This window comes from Podarcis raffonei, chromosome 8, assembly GCF_027172205.1.
Source record: "Podarcis raffonei isolate rPodRaf1 chromosome 8, rPodRaf1.pri, whole genome shotgun sequence".
Classification (NCBI taxonomy): domain Eukaryota; kingdom Metazoa; phylum Chordata; class Lepidosauria; order Squamata; family Lacertidae; genus Podarcis; species Podarcis raffonei.
The window spans coordinates 50717408-50738956 of NC_070609.1; the positions used below are offsets into that span (position 1 = coordinate 50717408).

General features: G+C 46.2%; 1 protein-coding gene across 5 annotated transcripts in view; it reads left to right on the forward strand.

Moving 5' to 3' along the window:
- Window positions 1–10420: 10420 nt before the first annotated feature.
- Window positions 10421–21549, forward strand: part of LOC128419385 (malonate--CoA ligase ACSF3, mitochondrial-like) — a 112297-nt gene continuing 101168 nt past the window's right edge. Inside the window, exons 1-3 of one of the 5 annotated variants that reach the window (XM_053400012.1) lie at window positions 10421–10527; window positions 13987–14715; window positions 15900–16055. In XM_053400012.1, coding sequence (XP_053255987.1) covers window positions 14017–14715; window positions 15900–16055 — 855 coding nt within the window. In that variant the 5' untranslated portion in view covers window positions 10421–10527; window positions 13987–14016. The other 4 variants (XM_053400013.1, XM_053400011.1, XM_053400015.1 and 1 more) reach the window with 4 other exon arrangements.

The window sequence follows — 21549 nt, forward strand, 5'->3', positions numbered from 1 at the left end:
TGAGCCCTTTGGAGGAAAAGGTGGAATATATATATGAATATAAATAAATAAATATCCACACTTCCCAAATAGATGAATGGCATTATTAGTAATAATATCACGCTTCCCTTCAAAGGAGCTTCTGAAGGCATACATGGTCCCTCTCTTCCCTGTTATCCTCACAGAAACCCCGTGTGGTAGGTCAGGTTGAGAGCTGGTGATTGGCAAGTTTCATGGCTGAGTGGGAATCTGAACCCAGGTCTGCCCTGTTCTAGTCCAAAACTCCAACCCAGCCTTCCCCAACCTGGAGCTCTCCAAATCCACTTCCCATCAGTCCCAGCTAGCATGGGCAATGGTCAAGAATGATAGGAATTATAGTCCACCAATATGTGGCGGGCAAGACACTGCCCAACCCAGGCCTAGAGTGGATCTGGAGTGCAAGTTTTAAAGTGAGGAGTTGAGGCTCATTGGCTGCCAGCTGGTCATCATCTGCTTCCAGGGCTCCGGCATTAGAAACCCACCTTGGTTCTGCTTCCAGGGCAACTGGATCGGTCTGCTTCACAGAATCTCAGTACAGTATCTCTGCCAAAGCTCAGTGGCAGAGCATCTGCTTTGCAACCAGAAGGTCCCGGGTTCAATCCCCAGCAGCATCTCCAGATAGAGCTAGGGAAAAGACTCTCTGCCTGAAACCCTTGAAAGCCACTGCCAGTCAGTGCAGACACTTCTGAGCTAGATGGACCGATGGTCTGGTTTGGGATATGGCAACTTCCTGTATCCCTGCAGAGCCTAAGACATTTTTCTACTGTAAGCAAAATGCCCTGGTGACATCCCTGCCTCTCTGCAGATCCAGACTCACTCACCCCCCATCACATCTGCGCTGCCACCAGCCTCACCATCATCACCACTGCACTTTGCCTGAGCCTCTATTGCCACCACAACCCAGCAGCAGCAAGGGCACAGTGGCTGCAGTGGCAAGGTGGCGAGGATGTTGGTGCTGCAGCAGTCCCTGCAGGGCTGGCAGCAGTGCAGTGGCAGGAGCAGTGGTCAGATCTGCCACCTGAAGCAAATGGCTTCACCTTGCTTCGTGGAAGGGCCACCCCTGGCAGTTACAGGAGCATTGGAGGATCTCTGACCTGCCAAATGTCGATGTACTGCAACTCCCACCATCCTTGCTCATTGGCCATACTTGCTGGGGCTGATGGGAGTTGTAGTTCAGCAGCATCTGGAGGGCTAAAAGTTCCCTGTTCCTAGTTTAGAGGAGGAAGGAGGAGCCGTGTGCCCTGAAGGTGGGAGAGGCACACTGTTCTGATGGAAGGCAGGCATTCTAGGCCGACCCCTGGGTCTCAGAGCAGGACATCAGAGCAGACAGGCCAGTTTCTTGGCACAATAAGAACCAACATTCTCTGATTAATTGGATTAAACTGCCCTCCATCTGTCTCTTGGGAGCTGGCCTCTATGGTTTTTCAGGGTGGTGACAGACCTCAGGCTGTGTTATTAAAGGGACAGATTGTATCCCTTGGCCCATGGATAGTTGGTTGCCAGACAGAGAGACATTTGTGCAGCCTAGAAAATCCCATCCACCCCATCCATGCACCTGTTGCATGAGCTTGGTCCATCTGGAGTCCCCTGTATGTTCCTCCAGATGGGTCTGTTCCCCATCTTTTCCCCACTCCATGCAGCCGGGAGGAGTAAATTGCTGACAGGGCCTGGAAAAGGGGCTTTTCTGTCTATCTCTGAAAGAAAAAGGGGTGCACTCAAGGCTCCCCAAGTGCTTTCTCTGAATTGTTCATTTCTGGATGTGTCTATGACTTGCCAAATCTATTAGGAGCAGAGATAGGGGAGAATTCAGTTCAGGTCACATTTAAAAGGCAAAGCTTCCTAATGTGCACTTCCCAGAACAATACAGCGACTGAAACAAAACCATCCTTCAGAATTCACACCTCTCTGAATTTTGCAGTGCAGTTCTGCCCAGTTCCTTGGGGAATTATGGTATTCTGGATAAATTCCAGAAAAGGAGGCTGGTGTACTAGGAAGGAAGAGTCTGGCTGGTGGCTGCAACTTTAAAACTAAGTAATGAAATGAAATGAAAGCAGGAGTTTCTTTCATTAGGCTACAGCCTAATGCATGACAATGTGATGTGGAAAGCAGGTCAGAGGTCCTGAAGAGGGAGACTCCTGCCTATGAAAGCTCATGTCACAAATGAATTATTTGTTGCAAGACCATCCTCTATATTATTGCTTTGATGGTGCCTTGTTTTAGGAGCAAGCAATTACAGTATGTGATATGGGTAGGGACGGGCCATAGTTCAGCGATAAAGCACCTGCTTTGCATGCAGAAGGTCCCAGGTTTAATCTCTGGCAGCATCTCTAGGCAGAGCTGGGAGTGTTCCTAACCTGAAACCCAGGAGAGCTGCTGCCAGCCAGTGTAGATAATATTGTGCTAGCTGCACAAATGGTCTGACTCAGTATAGGGGGGTTCCTATGTTCCTGTGCCCCTGATCAGCCTCACTGTTATTTTGTTCTTGGGGGTTTTTTGTTTGTTTTTGTGCAAAAACCTAACCACTCATGCTCCCCACCTTCCTGTTTTTGGCCTCACTGATATTTGTGGCCTCCTTCCCCACATGCCTCCAGTGGTGCTTTACGCTTATCCTGAGTCCTGTTTTCTCCCCGTTCCTTCCTCTCTTTCCCCTACATTAAGCAGCTCCTTGATTAATTATAGATTGAAGGAGAAGCTTTTATTGCACTGAAGTTTACTTGCGACAGTGTCCCTATTTATTTTTAAAAAGTCATTACAATCGTGGCATAAAAGCTGCTGCTTTATATTGGAGGCTAAATATGCAGTGGGGTCAGAGGTGTCATATTAGTGTTGATTAGGGAGTCCCAAGAATGAGCTTCGAAAGCTGGCTGAGAGACTGGGAGGTGGGCCTATCTTCCCAGCAGAGAGCTCTGCATTCAGGGGGAGTGAGTTGGGAAAGCAAAGCTGTTTGCCTGGTTTCCCTGACCCATGCAAAGGAAAGCGGCGTTTTCCTATGTAGGGTCTCCTACTGCCCCTTTCCACTTTCTGTTTTCCTTCTGAGTTGCCTTTTCTTGGTACGTCACATGCTAACTTTGCACCCAGCAAAGGTTGAGAGAATTCAGGGCTACAAAAACTGCGTATTCCCCCAGCACCACCTGCTCCCTTTGGTCTCCTGGGAGGTTTGTGCAGAAGTGAATTCCTGACTTTTGCAAGAGTTTGGGATCCTTGTTGAGTCTGGAAGAAGAGCAGAGGCATGGCATGGCACAGCACGGCACTTGTTAATATTCCACCCCAAGCCATGCAGAAGGGGAGCTTGGCATTTTCAGCATTCCCCACTGACAATGGCAGCTTCTGATTGAAATGTTTTGTCTCCCACTTGACAAACGCTTTATTGCCAGTTCATAGGCTCCTTCCTCTTCAAGGCCTGTGGGATAATGTTACCTTTGTATTGAAAGCGTGTGTGCATGGAAGAGGCCAGGGAGGAGGTATAAGGATGCGCAGTGTGCCTGTGACCTTGCAAGGTCATTGCAAAGGAACACAGAAAGCTCCCTTATAAGGAGCCAGTCCATTGGTCCATCTTGCTCAGCAATGTCTATACAGACTGGCAGCAGCTTTCCAGGGCTTTAGATCAGTGTGTATGTGTCCCCTTTCACAGCCCCACTTGGAGATGCTAGGGACTGAACCTGGGACCTTCTGCATGCAAAACAAGTGTTCTTATCAGTGCACTATAGTAAGATAGAGAACATAGCAAGCTGCCTTAGTCAGATCCTTGGGCATAAGAAGTGCCTGCTAAATCAGGCCAATGGTCCATTTGACCCAGCATCCTGTTCTCAGTGGTCAACCCATTGCCTGTGGGAAGCCTGCAAACAGGTTTTGAGCACAAGAGCACCCTCCCCTCCTGTGGTTTCCAGCAGCTAGCACCCAGAAGCATTACTTCCTCCAACGACAGGGGCAGAACACAGCCATCATCAATAGGAGCCATTGAAAGTCCTCTCCTCCATCTAGCTCAGTCCTGTCTACCATGACTGACAGTGACTCTCTGGGGTTTCAGGCAGTGTTCTCTCCCAGCCCTGCCTGGAGATGCCGGGATTGAGTCTGGGATCTTCTCCATGCAAAGCATCAAGGAACTTGATAAGACTCAATGAATTGTTCTGCGTTTTCCTGGAACCCTAGTAGAGAGGGAGAGGGAGACCTCCCTCATTACCCACCATGGCAGAAGATGCCACTTTGTCCAAATTTAAGAAAAGGGGGCAGGTGAGACCCCCTCCCAAGTAATCACTATGCCTAAAAAGAAGAAGAGTAGGAGGGAGAAACCCCAAGATCACCTGAGCCCATTGTTCCAGAATGGAAGCAGGCGACATGGGAGTGTCATTGGAGTAAGAGTTGCTCCTGGCTTGCCCCATTCTAAAACTGAAGAGCAGATTTCAATCTATGCTGTTCTGCAGTTTACAAATTATGCTAATCCTTTTAAGGCTTCTCTGATCAGACCTCATTTACACAGGAGCAAAATGCTTGCTTTTGTTCTAAAGCTTGCTTTTGCAGGGTCCTATAGGTTGCATCTGTGCCATACATATAAAGCACATTTAAAGTTCATGACTTATCCCCAAGAATCCTGGGAGCTGTAGTTTACCCCTCACAGAGCTACAATTCCCAGCACCCACGTCAAAGTACAGTTCCCATGGTTCTTTGTGGCCACATATGAAAAGCTAATCTGTCACCACTACAAAAAAAACCAGGAAGTTTTCAGACATGTGGATTGAAAACATTTGCATGACTGCTGGAGTAGTCTGGGCCATCAGTTGCACCACCCCTCTCCTTCTTTGCCACAACTGGGTAACACAGCAAGCATTTTGTTTCATTATTTTTTATTGTGTCTTTTTTTACTGTGATTTCCTTTCTTTGCTCTGCTTTATGCACTTCTAGGTAAAGGTAAAGGTACCCCTGCCCGTTCGGGCCAGTCTTGACAGACTCTAGGGTTGTGCGCTCATCTCACTCTATAGGCCGGGAGCCAGCGCTGTCCGCAGACACTTCCGGGTCACGTGGCCAGCGTGACAAGCTGCATCTGGCGAGCCAGCGCAGCACACGGAACGCCGTTTACCTTCCTGCTGGTAAGCGGTCCCTATTTATTTACTTGCACCTGAAGGTGCTTTTGAACTGCTAGGTTGGCAGGCGCTGGGACCGAACGACAGGAGCGCACCCCGCCACGGGGATTCGAACCGCCGACCATGCGATCGGCAAGTCCTAGGCGCTGAGGTTTTACCCACAGCGCCACCCACGTCCGTATTATGCACTTCTGGTTTAGTGCAAAAGCTCCGAGCCAAGAGCTACCCTGCAAACCCACTTTGTAAATCGCATTTCCTTTCCCCCATTTTTATTTGCAGAGGAGCTGGACTCTTTCAGTATCCTGCCTTGGCTTTCATCCACAATAGCATTGCAAAACTTTGCTTATACCTTTCATATGGAAGTTGAGCAAAATATTTTGTTGCCACTGCTGGGAACAGACAGGGACAAGCAGGAGATAAAGCAGGCTATGCCAAATTCTGCAGTGGTGGAGAGGTTGAGACAGCCCCTAAAAACCAGCCAAAGAGTTGGCCAATGCAACTGTCCCCACAACCCACAGAGCCCAGCCATGTGCTGGGAATTGTCACTGAACACCACTGCCCTCTGCTGGATGGCAGGGTTATCCTTTAATGTGCTTAGCCAGCCTCAGACATCCAGGTAGAATTGCCCATTTGATGCTGCCTCCTTGTTTGAAGGGGCTTCTCTTACTCTTTGATTCCACAGCTTCCTTTTGTTTCTCTAGCTTGAACCAAGCTCCCTCCTTGCCTGCTTAGGGGCAATGCACTTCTGGTTCCCACTGACACCTGACTCACTGAGGGGCTTTGAAACGGGCCTGCTCAGCCAGAAACATGCTTGTCTTGCTTGAATGTGAGGAGGCTCAGAATCCTGCTTTATTTTTGGTTAACTTTGTGTACCTTTAAAGCACATTGCCCCCTCCCCTTCCTGGGAACAGTAGTGTTGAATTTTAAGAACATTATAATGCATGAAGAGTCTCGTATGTTGGCTTAGACCGAAGGCCCATCTAGTTCAGCATCCTGTTTGCACAGTGGACAACCGGAAACTCCAAAGGGAATCCCATAAGCAGAACCTTCCCACTTGCATACCCCCCAACATTTATCCGATGAAAATGGGGAATGCCTAAGGAAAAGTGGGACATTATTGGATCAAATCAGAAACCGGGTCAGCTTCTGTAAATCCTGGATGGTCCCTGGAAAACAGAGACACCTGGAGGGTCTGAAGTCACTTGTGATTCCCAACAGCAGGTATTTAGGAGCATTAATGCATCCAACACTCTTGGCTAGACTCCAATAGGCTAACCGTAGCCTATTGATTTATTTAAAACCATTTATAAACCGCTTAATAGTTTAAAAATCTCTAAGCGGTGTACTATATACACGTTCTCTCTCTCTTTTAAAAAGAACCATCATTAAAATGTCTTTGTAAACCATTGAGGTACTTGTTTCTTAACAATCAAGTGGGGCATAGATTTTATGAAATAAATAATACAACCTAAAATCAATAAAAGTGCTACAAAAAAAGCATTAAAAAATGTAACTGAGTGATTCAAACAAATAAAACAGGGTCTAATCTTATGGTTCCAGGAAAGGCTGGCGCAAACAGATGAGTCTTTACAAGATGTCTGAAGCAACTGATGGTTACTGCTTCACATATGGCAGAGGGAAAGGCAACGACAGGTTGCTGGAGAATGATGAAGCATTGTTGAATTATTTAACCGGAATCTGCCACCCCGGTATCGTCAGCCAAAAAGTGGGATTTAAAAACAAGCCAGCGAATAAACAGAACGAGCGGAAAAGGCACGCTCCGAAAGCATGTGCCACTATTTGGAAACAAATCCGTTTTCCAGCTGCCTGGTGCTATGGCCGCAGCCACAGGTAGCTGACAAAGTGTTACACTGCCTGATTTCCCTCAACCAGAGTGGCAGAGTGGAGGCAAAGAGGCAAGCCCCCTTTGCAGCTGCTTTTGGAGCTGGCAGATGCGCCCAACGTTCTGCCATGTGTCTGAAAGCAGAGCCAGAGTCTCGAAAGCACAGGGCTGTGCCAAGGCCGCTCACGCACGTCTGCCACACAACGCACATGCTCTGGTGCAGCAGGAATCCCCTCGTAGCTTCTGCACAGTCCAATAAGCTTTCTCCATGCCAGGCTGGCCAGCAAGCCTGCAGTGGTGCAGGGCCTCAGCTGTCTCTGCCCTGACTTGAGGACCTATCTCCAATCCCAGGTGTTGGGAAGCTGCCTCTGGCTCTGTGTGCAGAAGCAGTATACCTACAAATGTCAGAAGCTGGTGGAAATAACCAAGGAAGTCTAGTATCTTGCTGCCCCACTTAAGGGATCATCTAGATGGCCACTCTTGGGAAGAGAATGCAGGACTAGAAGCTAAATATTTTCTGCCCTCCAGTGTCATTCTGAATTTGAAGAGTGGCTTGCAGATCTAAAAAAAGGAACAGAACAAATTATCCATAAAATGCAACATAATTTTAAAAACTTGAGCTAAGTCTACACTTGTGTGGAATGATGAGAATGAGGTGTGATCTAAAAACAGCAGCAGATTAACCTAAGTGCAAAGGAGGAACCGCAACAGTACAAAAATATCCCAGGGTAAGGTCTGAATTCACAGAGCCCACTGCCTTGCTGACACTAAGCAGGCCTGAGTCTGCTGATGGGAAACCACTTGGGAACCATTTATATACCATCTTGCATCCCAGAAATGTAGGATACGAATGTAAGATTTTTTTAAAAAAATGAAAGCAGAAAAAATAGATTAAAAAGACCAGGGTAGATAAAAAGGTCTTTATTTGGTACTGAAAAGGCAGTAGGCTTGGTGCCTGACATGCCTCTCAAGGAAGAGAAACCATAGGCTGGGTGTCACCACTGAAAAAGCCCTCATCCCCATTCACCACCCACCTCATCTCAAGTGGCAAGGGTTGAAGATGCTCTATAAATAATGTTTAAAAGGTAGAAAGCCCCAGTGGAAAAAAGGACTATTGCTTAAGGATGCAGGTGAATTGCTCTCTCATGTCTGTTTTTTTAAAAAACAAATAACCTCCCTGCAAATAGAGAGCTAGCACATCAGGGAGAAAGGTTCTAGGAAGGCCCTTTGGTGGCTGTGCTGTTGTATGTGTGTTGTTGTTGTTTAGTCGCTTAGTCGTGTCCGACTCTTCGTGACCCCATGGACCAGAGCACGCCAGGCACTCCTGTCTTCCACTGCCTCCCGCAGTTTGGTCAGACTCATGTTTGTAGCTTCCAGAACACTGTCCAACCATCTCATCCTCTGTCATCCTCTGTCATCCATCCTTCTTCTTGTGCCCTCCATCTTTCCCAACATCAGGGTCTTTTCCAGGGAGTTTTCTCTTCTCATGAGGTGGCCAAAGTATTGGAGCCTCAGCTTCACGATCTGTCCTTCCAGTGAGCACTCAGGGCTGATTTCCTTGAGAATGGATACGTTTGATCTTCTTGCAGTCCATGGGACTCTCAAGAGTCTCCTCCAGCACCATAATTCAAAAGCTTCAATTCTTCGGCGATCAGCCTTCTTTATGGTCCAGCTCTCACTTCCATACATCACTACTGGGAAAACCATGGCTTTAACTATACGGACCTTTGTTGGCAAGGTGATGTCTCTGCTTTTTTTTGTATGTGTAATTTTTATGAATTCACAGCGAGTTTTTAAATATAAGGGAGCATTTAAATATGAGACCTCCCATCTTTAGTCTGGTGACACAGTCCATTTTCCCACCTCAGGATTCTAACACCTCGTACTTGAAGTGTGCGTAGACTAAGCTTGACGTAAAGGGCCCTAACAAGTGTACAGTGTTTCACAGATGTGTGAAGGGGCAACAAGGGTTTGGCAGTCCCAAAGGCTGATCAATTATACATCACACCTCCAGGAAGAAGAAAAAAATCATGACATTGACTTAAAGATCACAAGGCCTTTATACCAGAATACTCTAGGGGCCTGCTTAATTGGCGTTTTCGTTTCTGAGCCTTTAGGGTCTCTGTTCCAGTCAGGTTTGCAAGCTGCTCTGTGCATTTGTGATGGGCTTGACATAGGCCTTGTTTAAATGAAAGCTGAGATACAAAAAACAGGGAGATTTAAGATGAAACTGCTCTGGAAGACTTCTGTAGGACATAATTCAGGGAAGCCTCTGGATGAAACCCTTTTCTGTCCTCTCTTTTTGACAAGTACTCTTAAACCATTGAGCGGTGGGTTACTAAAATAGTAATATTTAAATAAATGAATAAAACACACCTACCTCTAAATTTGTGAAGACCTTGGAGCAAGGCTAAAAATATATATTGCTGTGGCAGCTCACGCATTGCTGATGCATTAAAATTTTGTACCTATCAATATTTGAAAGAGTAAACTACGTATAACAAAGCACAAAAGTGAAAATCTTCATTCAGCTTGAATGTATTTTTAAAATAAAAAGTTCAGAATACAAATAGTTCCACAACTCTGAAAGATTCCCTTAATATTTAGACATCATTAATTCATAGATTTTTTATTATCCCGCTATTATCATCTCACTCCAGAAACATAAACAGGACCACAATCCAGAGTTTACATAAAATTCAGATTTTAATGAACATAAGCAAATTCTGTGTTTCAAGTGTCATGTCAGAGAGGCAATGGGGCTGATCTCTTATGTATCCTTGGAACAAAGAAACGTCACTTAAAAATAGTGTACAAAGATGCATAAACTTTGCATATATGCAAATTTAGTAATAATTGCTATAATTTAAATAGAAACATAACATATATCACTCCAATGGGCACAACTACAACCAGGTGATCTGTGTGCCTGCTCATTCCCCTGCCAGGTGCTAACTGTGGATGGACAGCTTCAAGGTGCCTGGCCACATATTTATATTTAAATGAGACTTGGACCAGAAAGTCCTTCAAACCCAGCTGCTCTTCAAATAGATGACTGTGCACAGATCACATGGTCAACACTTACGAGTCTATAGTATAGCTGTGCCAACCAAACTGTAAAAGATGGCAAGTAAATTCTAATATTAGGCACAGGTCCGATGACGTGGGGAGGGGGGCAGCAAAACAATATATGATGAGACAACGATGAGGGTCTGAGTGATTATTATGCTTATTATGGTGCGTTTGTTTTCGCTGCAAACCAAATTCTGCATGTTGAGAACCCCCGAATTGTGACCCTGATCCTCTTGGCTCAACACATGAAGACGTCATAGGCAATGTTGCCAAAAAACGTCATCACAGGACGCCAATGACATCAGATCGGACTCCTCTACCCTAACATCCAGTGACGACGTCAGGGCTCTGCAACGACGTCAGGCGCGCGGGAGCTGCCCTCCTTCCCCGACACCTTCGCCTTCCCACGCATGCCCCGGAACTCGCGTGGCCGCTCCTCGTTTGCACGGGGGACGTCGTTGGCGGACGGACCGGCAGGCCGAAGCACGAACGCCGTCCGTCCGTCTTGATTTGCGGGTGAGAACAAAAGCGGGGGTGGAAGCGGAGGCTGACCCGGAGAAGGGAAGGGGCTTCCGTCTTCTTCTCTGCTGGGGAGTGGAAATAATGACCGGCGGCGGGGTGAGAGGAAGGTGTCACTGCTCTTTCCCTCCCCTCTCTGGTCCCTGAAAGTGAAGCGGGGACCTTTCATCTCCACCTTCACCCACCCCCTCCCCAGCCCAGGCGATGCACCTCCTGTCTCTTCAGGTGCATTAGTTAGTTGACGTCCTGGGCTCCTTCGCGAATATAAATGGAATAAATAAACATTACCCCCTCTACACATAGGGCGTGGGGGCGGGGAGGTAGTAGGGTTTTCCTTTCCCACACCCTCCATCTTCCAGCACCCTCACTGCTCTTGCCTGACCACATTTTGCAGCTAAAGTCCCCCTCCCTCCACCATTTCTCTCTCCATTCCAGGAAAGGCTTCATTTGCTAAACCCTTGCAGTTAAATTGCACAGGAACAGGGCTTATTTATTTTCTAAACCACATTTTCCTCCAAGGAGCTCAAGATGGCATGCATGCCCCCCCCTCCAAACAAATAATCCTCACAACAACCCTATGAAGCAGGCTAGGTTTAGAGACAGTGACTGGCTTGAGGTCACTCAAAATGAGCTTCATGGCCGAGCTGGGATTTGGACCCTGTTCTCCCAGGTCCTTTTCCAACCATCTTAAGTGCTACACCGCACTTGGTTGTGGTAGAGGAAAGTGGCAACCCACAGCCTATCCCTCTGTGTAGGAACTATTTATTTGTCTCTATGGGGGGTATCTATTCTGATGGCAGTGCTATATTTTGTGCTGTGCTTTTGTTTCTATGAAAATGGTAGACCAACAGTAGGGGTACCCCTACTTTCTTGCCTGTTGACCCTCCTTGGGGGTCACATTAGTTTTTTACAGCATCATGATCACTGTTTACAATGCAGGTATTGCTAGTTGCTTATAAAGTAGGATGCACATTTAAAGCACAGCATGGGTAAACTGGAAGGGGAAACTGAATTCCCTTCTCCTGAAGCTTTTGAGATTGCAATGTTGGCAATCTCCCACAAGAAGTAGTGACAACCACTAACATGAATGGCTTTTTAAAAAAGCAAGGCAAATATTGTCACAGGGATTGTGCTGATGTAATTAGTGTGGGAAATTGATAGAGAATAGGGCTATCAATGACTGCTAGCTATGATAGCTATGTTCTATCTCCAGTGTCGAAAACAGTAATGCCTCAGAATACCAGTTGCTGGGAATCACAAGTTGAGAGGGTCATATTTCCCTCAAGTCCTGCTTCCCCCAGAAACAACTGGACATCGTGAGAGCAAGATGCTGAACTAGATGAGCCTTTGGGAGAGATAAAGTTGCGACCACACTTGGAATGCAGTTCTGGTCTGAAAAGAAGTATCATAGAGCTGGAAAAGATGCAGAAAGGGGCAACCAATAGCTTGAACAACTTGTGTTTAAGAAAAGGTTACAAAATTTGGGTTTTTTAAAATAGTTTAGACTGAAGGTGAATATGGGGGCACATGATAGAGGTATGTACAATTATGCATGAAGTGGACACAGAGAAGGCTATGTCCCTTCTCATATTACTAGAACCCAAAGGGGTCATCCAGTGAAGCTGAATGTTGGGAGGTTCGGAACAGACAAAAAGAAAGATTTTGTCGCACAGTCAAATTATGGAATTTGCTGCACATTCATGAAAGATAAGGCTGTAAATGGCTACTAACCATGATGACTATGTATTGTCCAGTATGAGAGGCGGTGTGCCTCTGAGTACCAGTTGCTCAGGAATATGATGGGAGAATGCAGCTGTACTCATTTTTTGCTTGTGGTCTTCCCATTAGGGCATTTTATTCACCACTGTGAGAACTAGATGGGTCTACATCTGATCTAGTAGGGCTGTTCTATTCTTATTAAAAGGCTGGGAAATTAGCATCATTTCACAACTCTGGTTGTGAGAACAGAAGGTTAATAATGTATAAAAGGGTATCTAATATATGCCAGATTTCCTGAATTTGTGCTGTTTGTGTATATACACAGAAAATCCTTTGATAATTCCATTCCAGTGTAGCAACTCGTGCCACAGTATTTTCTGCTGAGAATATGTGTCCTATTATGGATTGGTTCCATGCATGTGGAAGATATATAAGATATACACATTCCCAATTAGCACCCTTGTTAACAGCTCTCTCACACACCTTCAGCAGCAAGAATTTGTCTTGGGGAGGGGGCTTTAAAGTTATAAAGAAGGTGATTTGGTTTTTGTTAACGAACCTCATTGTTAGGTACACACACACACACACACCTTTTTTAAGTTGTTCTGCTAGGCTAGGAAGGAATGTGTGAAATGGAAAGAGGGTAAGCTGCTGTCATCGGATGTGTTTTTCCTTCTCCACTGGTGCGTGACACATTTGGTTAAAAGCCCTTCCCACGCAAAATCAGCAGCTTCTTTCAGAGTGGTTTAAAAAGTGGAGAATGTTGAAGCCAAAAAGTTTATGGCTTTTAGCTTAGAGGAAATTAAGGCGGGTGGAGAGAATTAAGCTTGTTGTCAGCGGTTGTGCACATCAATGCGTACAACTTGGCCAAGCTGGGCTTCATATTAAAACCACACCTTGTTCATTAATGCATTGAATCTTGGAAAGTTTTTCCCTTTGAGCTTTTAAATTTAATTGTGAGGTGGCTATAAACAGTCCTATAAATTGCTTCAGTTCCTGTGAGCAGCCCCCCAACATGCCATCTTACACTCTTCCCTTCCACTCGGTTCCTGCTTAAACTTTCAGCTTTATTACATCCTCTGGCTTAGTGTTCCTTAAGTGAATCGCCTGGATGCATGAAAACACCTCACATTTTTGCCGTTTTGTGCCAACATTTTCCGCTGGGTTACATCACTACAACAGTACTGCTGAGCCCTAATTACCTTCTACCCCAGGGTTTCCCATTCTTAATGTTCAAGATGAAACACATCTCTAGATCTGGCAAGGTCACTTCTCTTGTTGGACCGATGTCTGTTAAACTGAGAACACAGTATACTTCATGGCCCATCTTGTATCCTGAAGGGCCAAGTCAGCTTTGAGACCAGAGCACTGGGGTGCATGATATTTTCCTGGCAGCACTTCTGTGATGAGAAATTATTATTCAGTCCTGCAGAATGCTGCATGTTTTTTCTTTACAATAAAGTTGCCATTGGCAGTCTTTGATCTAAAAGGAAACATGTCTTGCAGGGTGATACCATTGCCCTTCTTGTGTGTCTTAAAAAATTAAGAAGAGCCTGCTGGCTCAGGCCAGTGGCCCATCTATTCCAGCACCCTGCTTTCACAGTGTCCAACTGGATATCCAATGGAAGCCCACAGGCAGGACTGAAGCGCAGCAGCTTTCTCCCTTCCTATGGTCTTTCAGCTGATCTTTTGGTCACGCTCTGCATATTGACTGAGTTTTTTTGTTTCTTTCTCCAGCACCACAGCTAGCCAGGAGGCACCAGAGAAATGTTAGGCTCCTTCATAATTTCAAATAGGAGCTATCTGGCCAAATGTCTAGTTCGTGTCTTATGCCTTCAAGGCTGGGACTCCTCTGGCCTATGGGCTGCTCACTGCATCTTTAAAGGCCTGCATACTAGCAGGACACCTTGTCATGGACAGGTTGCTCCTGTCTTCACCAGAGCACTGGCCTTTGGAGATAAAATTGCCATTGTTGACCAACATGGAGAGCACTCCTACAAAGATCTGTACGCTCGAAGCCTCCATCTATCCCAGATGATCTGCAAGACTCTCAGGAACTCAGGCGGAGACTTGAAGGGTGAACGGATTTCATTTTTGTGCCCCAATGATGCTTCCTATGTAACTGCACAGTGGGCTTCATGGATGAGTGGAGGCACAGCTGTTCCTCTTTACAGAAAACACCCTGTGTCGGAATTGGAGTATTTCATCAAGGACTCTCAAAGTGCTCTCCTTGTTGTAGAGGAAGAGTATGTGGAGAAGATCACCCCTAGTGCTGGGAAACTTGGGGTTCCTGTGCTTTCGCTTCCCAAATCTGGGAGATGTGGTTCAAAAGTGGATGCATCCCTTTTCGAAGCCAGTTGCCCCATTTCAGAGTGGAAGGGCAGGGGTGCCATGATCATTTACACAAGTGGCACAACTGGGAGACCCAAAGGTGTCCTCAGCACCCACCAGAATGTCCAAGCTGTGGTGAGTTTATTCTTCACCTACTCAATAGCAGCTCACTTAGGAACCTGTTTTGTTGTGGATGGGCTCAACTTTAGTAGTAGTAGTAGGAAAACATTAGTAGTAGTAGTAGGAAAAGAGAGGGGTGCCTTTGAGTCTTTGTGGGGTGATGTTTGTTTGGTTATTTATTTGTTTCATACAATTTATATACTGTTTTATTGTAAAAAAACAAAAAAACCTCTTTTAATCACAGCCATCATCCCTGTATTTAGGATCAGGGGCTGAGCTCTAGGACAGGTTTAAACACCATCACTCTAATTTTTAAGACACTTCCCAGTACTCTGCTGTATTTCTTCCCCTGCAGAGCAGAGGTGACAGTTCCAGCTTGGAGCAGTTTCTTCTCTTACCCATTTGCATTGCTACAAGATGACTACAAAGGCATCTTGAAAAGTCTGTTTACTCTTTAGCTGTGTATCCCCAAGGCAGAAAAAATCCATTAGCTCCCTGAGCAAAAAAAAAAGTTAGAAGTTTGGAGTCTTGCTGACTGCCATGGCAGCACAAGGTCTCTGCCTGCAGTGGATAAAAATGTACCTTTAGGGAGGGAGAAACACACAGACCTTGTGGCTTGAGCAAATCAAAGAGCTTGGAGCTCTTTTCTCCATACATGCTCATACATGCTCCACAGTTTGTGGGTTTCTGTTGTTTACAGATCATGGTTAAGAAACACATTTCTTTCTCTGCAGTAATAATAATAATAACAAAAACAATAGCAACTAAATTCTAACAGGTTTTTTTTAAAAAAGCACCAATCACATGCCTGCTTTTTCTGTGGCTCGTGGTAAAATGGGCTGTTGGCTCTCCTGACAAGGACCTGAACAAAGACCTGCTGTAGAACAGGGCTCAAAGCAGACACACTGGCTGCAGTTTAAATCCTGCCAATTTTTAGTCTAAAGCTCTGTTCAGAGGGGATGGCAAAGAGGTAGCAGGTTGATGCAGAAGGAGATGCTGTAGATGCCCTCTAAACGTGTCGGGCTGGATAAACTGTATTTCTAACACACCTTAAAGGTTTACTCTTCTGTTCTTTTTATGTCTCCCACTGACAGTAGTTTAAGCTCTGGGGCCCTCACTTTTGAAACAAATGGTGTGCATGCTTGTTTGTAGCCTCTACTCCTAATGCTGCTTGTTTGTTTGTTTAAATATCCTTGCAGATAACTGGGCTGGTTAACAAATGGGAGTGGACAAAGGATGACATTATTCTCCATGTTCTGCCTTTGCATCATGTCCACGGGGTGGTCAACAAGCTGCTATGTCCCCTCTGGGTTGGCGCAACATGCATCATGCTTCCTGAGTTCAGCGCAAAGGCGGTAAGTTTGCCAGGGTTGCTGGGCGGGGGGCTGCCACTTGTCTGCTAACCTTTCAGATGAAGTGCGGCAGGAGACTGCATATTAGAGTGAGGTTGGGGTGGGTGGGGGGAGGCTCGCTGTAAATAGGCTCTCGCAGCAGGTAACAACCTCTTCCAGATGAGCAAAACGGGAAGCCTTTGTAAATTAAAATAAACAAGAATGGGATCTTTTCTTTTAGACTGGAAGTGTGCAATGAATGATAAATATAAGAATTTTGTGGGAGGCTAAAGAAAGTCTTAGTGGTCCAGTATCTTTTGTGTCATGACCTCAAAGGTGCACAGATTGTGGTTCATTGGCCCAAATGTGTTTTGAGTCCATTGTCTCTCTTCATTGGAGTAACTACAGTAATTTGACTTTTCCAACAAATGACCAAAAACATCTTCCCATCACATACTCATCACCTGAGCACCTTTTGAGGTTTCCTTTCTGCATCCCTTCATTTGCTGCCCTCCCATCTTTCCTTTTCTGGTAGTTTTTGTGGTTTTCCTTCAGAATAATGTTGTTACTTCATGCTCTGATTGGCTTGGGCCATGTGTCACATGGCGAGTCCTAAAGGCTTCAGAGTTCTTGCTGCCCTAGGTAAGATTGGCTGGTTGTCTCTGGTACTTTGTGCTTTCTGGCTCTGAGGTGTTCTGCAAATGTTGATTCATTCATCCATGCTAAGACTAAGCAGTAGATCTTTTCCTTTGCTCCTAATAGCTTAGCCTTGCCTCACATATACCAGCCCAATTATTACATTTGACTGGAATGGCACAGCTAAGGGTGGCCCATGATATATGTCTGGCTTCTTTAAGATACAGAGGATATGTAGTGCATCTGTGACTCAGTTGTGAATCTTCTTGCCTGCTACTATCAAGCAAGCACCAGCAGTGCTTAGTTTTCAACACCTGCCCAAGACCGTTCTGTTTACACAACCCTTTTCTGATGTGCAGCTCTGGCATCAGTTATTGTGTATCACTGTCCAGATGTTGATAAAGCTTTTTTTTTAAAAAAATGCTGCTTTACGGATGTGTTACATTCACTGCCAACATGCTTTTTTCCACTGTGTGGTATATAAGCCAATAAATAAATAAGCAAATAGGGGAGAGGTTTAGCAAAATGGAGACGCCTTTGGAATTTCAAAAGAATAAAGGGCTGCAAAGTCAAACTGCCCTTGCCAGCTCAGGAGCAAGGAAGTTCAGCTAGCATGACTTCTGTGCCTGTGTTTTGCTTCCCTCTGGCTGGAAGTGCAGATATTGCAGCAATTCCTCAAAGAGTAGTTGTTCTTTTAATGGTATGGTATAGTTTATTTATCTACTGCTTTGGGGCCCAAAGGCTCCCCAAAGCTATGAACAGCATTAATAAACATTATGAAAGAAATATGCACTAGAAATGTATATTTCTCAGCGAGAGAGACAAACAAGTCTGGCTGATCTTCTGCTGGCATGGCTTTCCCCATGCTTTTGACAATTTTCCAGGGAAGAAGTGAGTCCCACCATGTGCTCTTTCTAGCCAGTTCAGTGCCTTGTGGTGATGGGGGGGGTGATTAACAGGAAGGACACCCTGTACTGGTTGGCCTCTCTCACACCCAGAGACGGTTGTCCCTTTGTCACCCATTGCTGTGATGATGGAAACTCTGTGCCAGATGTTGAGATCATGGCTCTGCAAGAGGAGACAGCTTTGATGCGCGCTCTCCATCCCTGGAGACAGCGCCACAGTGGAGCAGATGAAAAGCACGCCAGCAGCCCCTTCATCAGCGCTTGTGATGTGAGATGGTACTGAAGGAGATGAAGAGGCCTGAGCATTTGGCGATGGCATTTACACCAAGGAGCCAAACCCGCTTGGATTATTTAGGAGGGGAAAGGGGTTGTTTTCTTAAAATGATCTGTCTGTCAGGTAGGAATCCAGGTGCTTCTAGGAACAGTGAAAATTTCATTCCTGCTGTCTGAATTCCCAGCCAGAGCTACTGTTGTTGGGAAGAGGGGCATATGAACACTCTTCTTAAAGTTATTAGCCAGCCTTCCCCAACCTGATGCCTTCTAAATGTTCTGCTTTGGGTGCTGGGAGGTTGATAAATTTGACAGGCTTCAAAGGAGAATTGCAAGGGTGATAAAATGTATGGGACCAAATCGTTTTTAAGGATTGATTGTAGAACTTGGCAATATTAGGCTGATAACCAGCAAGTACAATCTGCCAGTGTCAGGACTGAGGATCTGTGGGAGGTTCAGCTGGCGACCAGGCTAGGAAACAAACTAATAGCCAGGCCAAGCCAGACCCAGGAAATACTATCCTAGCCCAGGCAAAGTCCTACACTGAACTGGAAGCTTTTATAGCCCTTCCTGTTGAGGAAAGCCAATGGCCAGCCTGGGTGGCACACACCCCCTGGGCCAAGCCAGCGAGATTTCTAGCCTATAGCCCTGGTGGTTCATCACATGATGTAGCTGTGTACAGAGCTGTGGGTTCCCCCTTCTAATCACAGGAGCATCAGCTCTTCTGGGTGAGCCCCACTGAAATGTAATCTGCCTCCTTCTAACATGCAAAGCAGTTTCAGCAAATGCTGCCTGCCTGCAGTGTATTGCACAGACGCTTGTTCTAGAACAGGTATGCGTTGGCAGGGGTCCAAGGAGAACATCAGGTGCCATTCAACCATAGGCCTAGGCAGAATAGACCCATTGAAGTTAATGGACATGACTAACTTAGGTTCATTCATTTCAGTGCGTCTCCTCTAAGTAGTTGAGTACCACCCAGTGTTTCTGAAGTAACCCCCCTTGTGTGTATGTGAATCCTGTGCTACTAAGATACTGTTTGCCCCTTACACACTTGAGTTTTTCTGCATCTCCTTCCCAACATCTGCATGTTGCAGCCTGTGTTCTGGTGGGTGGGGAGAGGGAGTCCAAACTGATGTGTGCTGACCGGAGAGCTCAGTGGAGTCTGACAAGCAAGGGCAAGAGAGGGCACCAACTTGAGATGGTTAAGGGATGCCCTCACTTGCCCTGCCTTGGCCCAAGAATGGTTGGCCAGGGACCAGCTGCCTGGCCTGTTCTCTTCCACAAGCTCTCTAGTGCAGTAAAGGCCTTGGGAGGACTTTATGTGCCTTTTTATTTTTGTTTACTTTCCCCCCTGTTTCTCTATCCTTTTTGTGAGCGCCTCCCGAGGGAGCAGGAAAGTGGTTTGATTGACATGACAAAGGAGGTGCAGGAGGGTAAATCGGGCTTTCTTGTGGAGTTTAACACAAGCTGACTTTGAGTTCCAGTCTATTTTCACCAGCTGTTTACAAAGTGCCCTTTTGCTACCGAAATCGGCTCTCGGGAAAGCAGCACAGTTTCAGCGGCGGATTTCGCAGAAGGAGCCTGAGCTTTTCCTTCCGCCTTTTGTATTTCTGTTTCTTTGCACCTCGAGAGAGCAGTCAATTACAGGGTGATATAAAGAAACCCGAATGGCAGCTCAAACACTCGACACGCCGATCAAAACAAAGCCGGGAACCTTTCCTCCAAAGCTACTGCTGCCTCCAGAATCAGCTTTGAGTAATACTGGCAAGGGTTCAGGAGAAACCGCAGCAGTGTGCCCAACCTTTCTAATCACTAACACTTCATTATGCGCAATAAATACTTTATTATTACAGTGTTTATTAGATTACTTAATTCACGACGTGCCTTTACAGTTACACGTACATGTGGCAGCCTGGTTCGGTTGGTCTTTGTGACAATAGGCTCCTCGCAGGGTCAGCGCAGTGGTGCCCTTAGGTCACAAGTCATTGTAGCATCTTTCCCTGTGGCCAGTCTGTGCATCCAAGGGAAACAGCGAGAACACCCCAAGAGACGCTTGTAGTGGCTGCTTTCCTCCTCTTCTTTCAGAGAATTTGGCATTAGTGTTTGGTGGGATCCCAGTGGAACTATGCCCTTGTGAGCAGAATATCAGAAATGCTCAAAATCTCCTCCGGCTGGGGGGCTGCACATCTCTTCTAAGCAAAAGTTTATTTGAAGTCAAATAGAAGCAGCAACAGCGACAAACTGCAAGGCCAGAAGGGACCCTGGAAAGCAGGATATCTTGTATATGGGGAACCTTCACAATATGATCATTCAGGCTCCTCTTGAAAGCTTCCAAGGAAGTACATCGGAACATAAGAAGAGGCTGCTGGAGGCTTTCAAATTCAGCATCCTCTTCTCGCAGTGGCCAGCCAGATGCCTATGAGAAGCCAGCAAGCAGGACCTGAGCACAACAGCGATCTCTGCACCTGGTATCCAGAGGTTTACTTCCTCTAACAGAATAAATCTGGTGCTAATGCATTATTATTGTGTCAATAATATGTTGCAGAATACACCTGTGGTAAAACACCAGACTGGAGGGGTCCTCCTCCTGGGATTGGACCCTCCGGGTGTGAACACTGCTGGCTGGTTGGTTGGGGCTTGCTTCTTCCTTTCTGCACTTGTTCTAACAGCTTCCTTTGGGTGCTCCAGTTCCTGTTCCTGAATCTCACCTCCCGAGTCCCTTATTCCTGGCCTTGCAGGAACCTTGATACAATGGTGGGATATGCCTGTGGGAAAGGCGGCAATCCCTACCATCCTTCACTTGCTCTCCCCACCCCCAGGGACTGCCCTACAGTCACTACAGGGAACCAGGTGTGCAAATTACTTAGCTCCTGCCTGTCCTCTATGGCTGAGGAAGGACCAGTTTGGGTTTCGAATTCACCAGCTGTATGGACTGGATAATGGGTAAATGGAATTCCAGGGCATATTTCGTGGCATATGTCTGGGGCAAAAACCCTGGCTCTAGGAAACAGGTCTATTTTATTAAGGAGGGGGTTTCCCAATCCTATATTTCCTGGAGAAAGTTGTTGGTGGTTTCATCCCTTCACTTTCTTTAAATCTCATTCTCTACCCTCCACCCCCCTACCCCATCTGAAAGGGGACACTGGCAAGAGCATAGAAGGGGCACATCACCATTGAACACTTTATACCGGATCCTTTTTCACAATCCTCAGCTTGGGGAACGGGTGAAAGAAAAAGTTATATCTTTTTTTCCTTCTTGCCAGATCTGCCATTTGTCCTCAGCATCTGTTGCAGAGTAATGCCTTTTGAAGTGTGAGGGGGGAGAAGGGAGAGGCAGGAGGGAGGGAGATGATGAGAAGAAGAAGAAGAAAGGAAACTGGAGCCTGTCATATTTTGTTAGATTCCTGGGTCCTGGGGAAAGTGTTTGCTCCTTTCAGCATGCCCGCAGCGTAGCGAGGGTTTAAAAGCTGTAGCCTGGGATGCTCAGGGAACAGCAGAGCCTGCAGATGAATAAGTGATTAAAACAGAATCATGCAGAGCACACAAACAGTTGGAGGGTATCACAAACAGCAAGAGCTCAGGCCGCTTTTGGAAGAAGGAGGTTTTTCCTTCCCCCTCTGTGCTGAAAACCTCTTGCCTTAGCCGAGGAGTCAGTGGAGACTCAATGGGCAGGGGTGGTGAAAGAATTGCTAGGTTGCACCAGATCC